We start from the raw sequence: 6,000 nt of genomic DNA, 5'->3' as shown, positions 1-6,000 counted from the left end.
TGTGAAAAAGAAGAGTAATTAATGCATGAAAATAATTTTGTTAGAACTTCTGTGTTTACCCTGTTCCCCTTTCCCTCCTTCATGTGTTTGGATTTGATTCTGTGCTCTTATGGAGTAGTTCTGAATATGAAAAAAAAAAAATCCTAGAAGAGCCAGGGGTGGCATGTTTTAAATAGCTAGAGGGCCAAGATATGAATGTTTAGTTCATAGAAGTGCCAGACTGTGGGCCTGTGTGACTTACAGACCTTCATCAACAGTGTTGTCTGTGTCTGTCTTATTCTCATTAAGTGCCATCTTTACTAGGGTACTATGAGCAAATTACTTTCTATTTCAGTAAATGCACTTCTACTTTCAAATGGACTGTGTGTCAGACGCTTAATTTGCAATATATTCCCTTGGCAAAATTAAACATTCAAATAGTTGAGCTGGAACACTCAAACTGTGCTTGCTACTTAAATTGGCTGCTGCCCATGAGCTGTCATGCTGCCCTTTATCTGCCTGATGAGTCTTAGACTGAAGCACTCACCAGGTGCTTTGACAGGATAAGGGGGATAGAGTTGAGGCCAAAGATTTATCATTCAGCAGATAAAATGGGATACCAGAGGCAAATTAAATAGTCCCTCGGAAGGACAAGCATACAACCCGTTACATGATATCAAACAGATTCTATACAGAATCATTCATGGTAATGCTAACACTTAAATGTTGTTAAAAGTTCACTTTGAGTTTCAACAAAATGATTTGTTCAGGCATATATGTAATTTGACTCGAAAGAGATTTGAATTGACTTAATAATAAATAATAAAACTGTCTTTGAAATAAATCAGAGACCCACATTTTCTAGGTTGATTCTTTTCTGTCTGGGAATGTTATTGACACACAGAGTTCAAATAACTGTGCCCTGGATATATAAAATACCTTTCTTTGTTTTTTATTAGGCTTATACATTTGAGCAGGATGGTATATATACACATAGTAAAAGTAATGTAAAATACTTCTGCAAGCAAGCCAAATCTTCTAAATATAAGGGGCCACATATGAAAATGAAAGCTGAATACACAATACGTTATTTTGTAGGCAGCTGTCAAGGTGGAGCTGAGACCCAGGAATCACACCAGGAAGCAGACAAACCAGAATATAACAGAGTCAGGAATATTGTTGCTGCCTAGGAAATGTTCAAGCCTCCAAAGAAAGCCTCCTGGTTCTTAGTACCTGAGGGCCCAATAGTTAGTTTGTGTGAATGGGGTAAATCCAGAACTTGGAAACAGTGTACCACTCTCTGGAGATGCTTTCAAAATTGTAAACCTGAGAGGTCCTGGCAGTATTAAAGAAATAGATGAAACACGTTTTCTGAGTATTTTAATGTGAAATAGGGTGAATCTAGTTGTTGAGCTGAACACTTGCAACTTTAGACTGTATCATTTTAATGTATTTTTGTGTATGTATGCATGACAGCTTCTTACTCTTCTGAAAAAGCAGCATGACTTATGGGTGCATCTACACTGAAGAAATAATGCAGTTTGGCACCACTAGGTGTTGTAGCTCCATCCTATGGAATCCTGGGATTTGTAGTTTTATTAGGCCTTTAGCCTTCTGTACCAAAGAGTGGTGGTGCCCCCCCCCAAAAAAAACCCTATATATCTAGGATTCTGTAGGATGAAGCCATGACAGTTTTAAGTACTGTCAAACAGTATTAGTTCTACAGTGTAGATGCACGTTATGTGTGGCTGTGTATGAGCACAAAGCTCCTTTTGTACCTCTTGATGTTTCTTCTGTTTATGAGGAAGGAGTAATTAATTGGTCTTTGTAAATTCTGCAACTCTCATTTTTCTGGTAAGAATATTCTGTGGCTTATAAGTTTCTTTTTGGATGCAAATATGCGGTGGGAAAATAGGACAGACAACTGAGATTGTTCTTGGCAAAGTACATTGTAGCATGCAAAGTGTATCTGATTCAACTGTTAATTTCTTGGATTTATTGAGTCTTTTCCCCAAAGATGGGATTCTAGTCATCTCACAGAAATATTAAATTAAAAAAAAACTATAGAAAAGGACAATTTATTAAAAAAAAGAACTAAATTAAAACCCCAATTTAAATAAATTTATTTGAAATGTCCAGTTGTTGATTTTAAAAGTTGAGTAATGCAAACTGAGCTGTTCCATGCCAATGACACACCACTCTGGAAGAGGATTTTTTAGCCCATGACCTGAAATCCTAGCTATTTATTCTTCATGTCTTCCTCCTTGCCACTAAAATTGTCTTACTTATCCCTGCTCAATTTCTGTTCCTTCCATAAGCGCTGTAGGTTGAACAGGTTGTCAGGAGGCAAGTATTTTGCTATTCTAATTGTGGATGATGGGAGGCAGGAGAGCATTCTGATTTTGTTTATGTATTTAAAAATATCATCCATAAAGTCCTACTCTGCCGTCTTGTCATGCTGCAGAAGTGACCTTTGGTTCTTAAAGGCTATGCCAATGGAGAGGAAGCCCTTGCCCATTCTACCAAATTATGGCCCCGAAGGCTGACTGTGCGTCTTTATTTCAAAGACCAAGCCAACTAAGTACAGAGAGGAGCATCAACAGAAGGCTACTAAGTGACAAATTGACTACTATGCATAGAATATGTGTGATCTGCGTTGGTCCAGGGACTATCAGCATGGAGGGAATCACAGATATTCAAGGTATTCAGGGTATTTAAAAAGATCCAAACTGAGTACTTTACCTTTCTACTTAACACAAAATAATTATGCCTTAACTTTTAAAAATGCTCTTTTGCTTTCACAGAATGTAGATCATGCAAGAAGAAAATTGTCCAACTTATTTTAAGAGCTCCAGAATAAAGGACACCCCCCTTCTAATATAGGTCTTATGCTAGCATGGGGTCCTTAAGGGTACAAAGATTTTGCTGCAGTATCTGTGTTTCATCCACTCCACCCCATCTGTACTAGTGCATGCACTGAGGAGAAAACTTGGTGCGTACATATATATAAATGAATTCTTTCAGGTATCAGAAAGCAACATCTTGAGTAGACCCATGTCTCTTGCAACATGTGACTTCAGCCTATGTCCTGTACGGGATGTTACGTAAGTCAACAAATATGGAGGGTCTATTAGCTGTGAATGGACCTCTGTTTCTAGAGATTTTGAAATCATGGTATTGTGCTATTCTGATAGAGTTCAGTGCAAACACTAGAAGCAGAAAAATGAACTAGAGAAAAATTATTACAAGTAGAATCTTCCTTATCTAAAATTCTTTGGATTGGAATTGTTTTGGATTTTGTTTTAGAATATTTGCATATAAAGAGATATATTGGAAATGGGACCCAAGTCCAAATATGAAATTTATTTATGTTTCATATACACCTTATATACCTAGCCTGAATGTAATTTTATACATAACATTTTCATTAATTTTGTGCATGAAACAAAGGACTTTATCACACAGGAGGCTTACTGTGAGTAAATCACCATGAAATCATCAGAAATCATGAAAGAAGCGTGATCGGAGTTCACACCCCCGTTCACTTTCTCCTCTCAGTAAATCATCATAGAGGCATTGGGGCCCACTTCTCCCATAAGTAAAGTGTTCTTGGAGCCGCCATTTGGTAATAATGGGATCTTCCGTTATTGCCAAATGGCAGCTCCATGATGATTTACTGATGGGAGAAGCCTCTGATGCCTCCATGACGATTTACTGATGGGAGAAGTGTGTGTGTGTGTGTGTGTGTGTTTGTGAACCCCAATTATGCTTCTTTCAGGGTTTCTGATGATTTCATGGTGATTTACTCACAAACCTGCCATGTGATAAAGTCCAAAGTTTGTGTACACTGAACCATTAGAAAGCAAGTTTCACTGTCTCAGCCACCCACTTGGACAATTTTGGACTTTGGAGTATTTGGGATTTTAGAATTTCAGATAAGGGAAACTCAACTTGTATAGAGTAATACATCTAAAAGGGCAAAAGGTGTTGAGAGTTCAGCAAGACAAAATGAGCTCACAAGTTAAAACAACAACACAAGAAACTGTTTAGCTGGCTTGCTTAAACCAAAGCTAGTTACAACAGATGGTATCTGCTTGGAATAGGAAACTTATGAGAAGAATCTTTCCTCTAGTTAGAGTAATATGAATAACAGGAAGCCACTTGCCATCTGGCGTTGCTCTTGTTTTTAGAAGTATCCAGTGTCATAGTGTTCTGAATGTGCACTTCATTACTGTAAGTAAGCCATAAGGACACAGTTAGAGGTAACCTAAATAACAGGAGCAAAGGATTTTTCAATCTGTCACAAAACAGTAGCATCTTATATTTCACAGACATTAGGGGAAGCACTGTAACATATTGTTTTATTTTTATCTTATTTTATTTTAAAAAAATAAACAGGTGTTATCCCATTGTCTGTTGACTGGCCTGTATGAAGACTGCATATAGGTTTTTTTTTGTTCTGTACCTTGACTTGATGTAGTTCAGTGCACTCTGAATGTAACTTTTGTTGAGTACTGCTATATCTGAGGACTTGCCAAGATATATTTGAAGAGGAAAAAAACAGCAACCAAAAACAACACTGTAAATTCAACCTTTCCTTTACCCCAAGGTGGAACATCTTCTGTGCTAGTTAATGGGTTCTACTGCTTACCTTTTAGTGGGCTTCTTATGACAAGAAACACTTGCATTTTGGCAGTCTAAACTTCTCGTCTGGCATTTAATAGTGGAGAGTCAGGAAAGACTTTGCAAAGTTGCAGAAAGGATAGGTATTCTTTTTTGAGAAACAACATCAGCCCCAAGGACATAGGCAACTGCACTGTTCTTTTCTGTCATAGCCACACTAGGAGGAAAGAGAAAGCAGAGGGCAGCATCTGTTCATCAGATGTTCACTGTTTACTCCAACTGGCAAGAAAGAAGCAAAGCTGGGTACTGTGGTGATAACTTCAGTCATTAGATCAGTAGTTATGCTGGAACACAGCTTTTTGGGTATCATAGGGAGAAGAGGAGGAAATAAAAGCGACAGAGGATTTAGAGTTCTGTGAGAAAACTGGGGTTGTTTGAACATGTTTGTCTGAATTTGTTTTGAGGCCCACTTCAGTTTGGCAGTGGATGGAGACCACATAGGGGTAAAGTCTCAGAATGATCTCAGTAGAGTTGGCACAGTGATAGTCTAGCATTCAGATTATGAAGGACTGAGGTGGATGAGCCAACAATCTGATTTTATTTCAGACAGGTTCATGTTTATATGTCCAGATATCTTTGGAAAACAGGCTATAGAACAAGGTGGTGAGGATACGCTAGAGGGGTGGGTGAGAAAACAATTCACCACTGCAGTGTCACACAAGGGCTAAGGTCTGCATCATGTTCATGGAGTGTAAGGAAGAGTGAAAGTAAATTAGGCAGGGATCAGAAAATAACACAACCATTCCACTTAACATGGGGAATGTGAATGGGTGAAGTGAAGGGGACTGTGCAAAGTGACAGGAACCCTGTGGTCCATGTGCCAATTGCTCAGCTTATCATAGTGCTTATTGAAGGGTGTGCTCATAAATCTTTCTCCAATACTTTCACCAAAGAGGCTGTAGCTAGGGATGAGATCTATTTTGCCTTCAGTCTCTACCAGAGTTGGGTAATTACACAGTATCTGTGCTCTGTGACAGAAATTTCAAACTACTTCTAGTGCAAACACACAGTGGAATAACCTTTCTGACAAGTACTTTGGATGAGTAACTCCTTCATGGGCCATCCCTGGATCCATGATGCATGCAAAAACACATGAGATTGGCTCACCTGAAAGCAGGTAATTCTTACACCTTTTAAACGTAAGACACTTCTTTCCACTGTGAGAAGTGTACCTTCTTATGTTAATTTGGAAACAAAGCACACCTCAGGTACAAACTCACTGCTCTTCTCACTTGATTACTTGAAGCTTATCTTGACTGTAACACTTCTTTCATTTCTTGACTTGGCCAGGAAGTCAGAGCAGGAAGACACATTTTAAACATGATTATTGAATAAAGG

The 6,000-nt window shown here is 38.4% G+C and overlaps 1 protein-coding gene across 1 annotated transcript in view; it reads left to right on the top strand.

Moving 5' to 3' along the window:
- The first annotated feature begins 5,428 nt into the window (after positions 1–5,428).
- DISC1 (DISC1 scaffold protein) overlaps positions 5,429–6,000 on the top strand; it is a 196,470-nt gene continuing 195,898 nt past the window's right edge. The window contains exon 1 of the mRNA XM_089529454.1: positions 5,429–5,608. Within this exon, the coding sequence (XP_089385580.1) occupies positions 5,429–5,608 (180 nt within the window). The remainder of the gene's footprint in view (positions 5,609–6,000) is intronic.

Source organism: Sceloporus occidentalis, unplaced genomic scaffold, assembly GCF_023333645.1.
Source record: "Sceloporus occidentalis isolate IW3139 unplaced genomic scaffold, rSceOcc1.0.p SCAF_6, whole genome shotgun sequence".
In the NCBI taxonomy this organism is placed as follows: Eukaryota; Metazoa; Chordata; class Lepidosauria; order Squamata; family Phrynosomatidae; genus Sceloporus; species Sceloporus occidentalis.
Note: the sequence above shows the minus strand (reverse complement) of the source record. Positions and strands in the feature narration are given on the sequence as shown.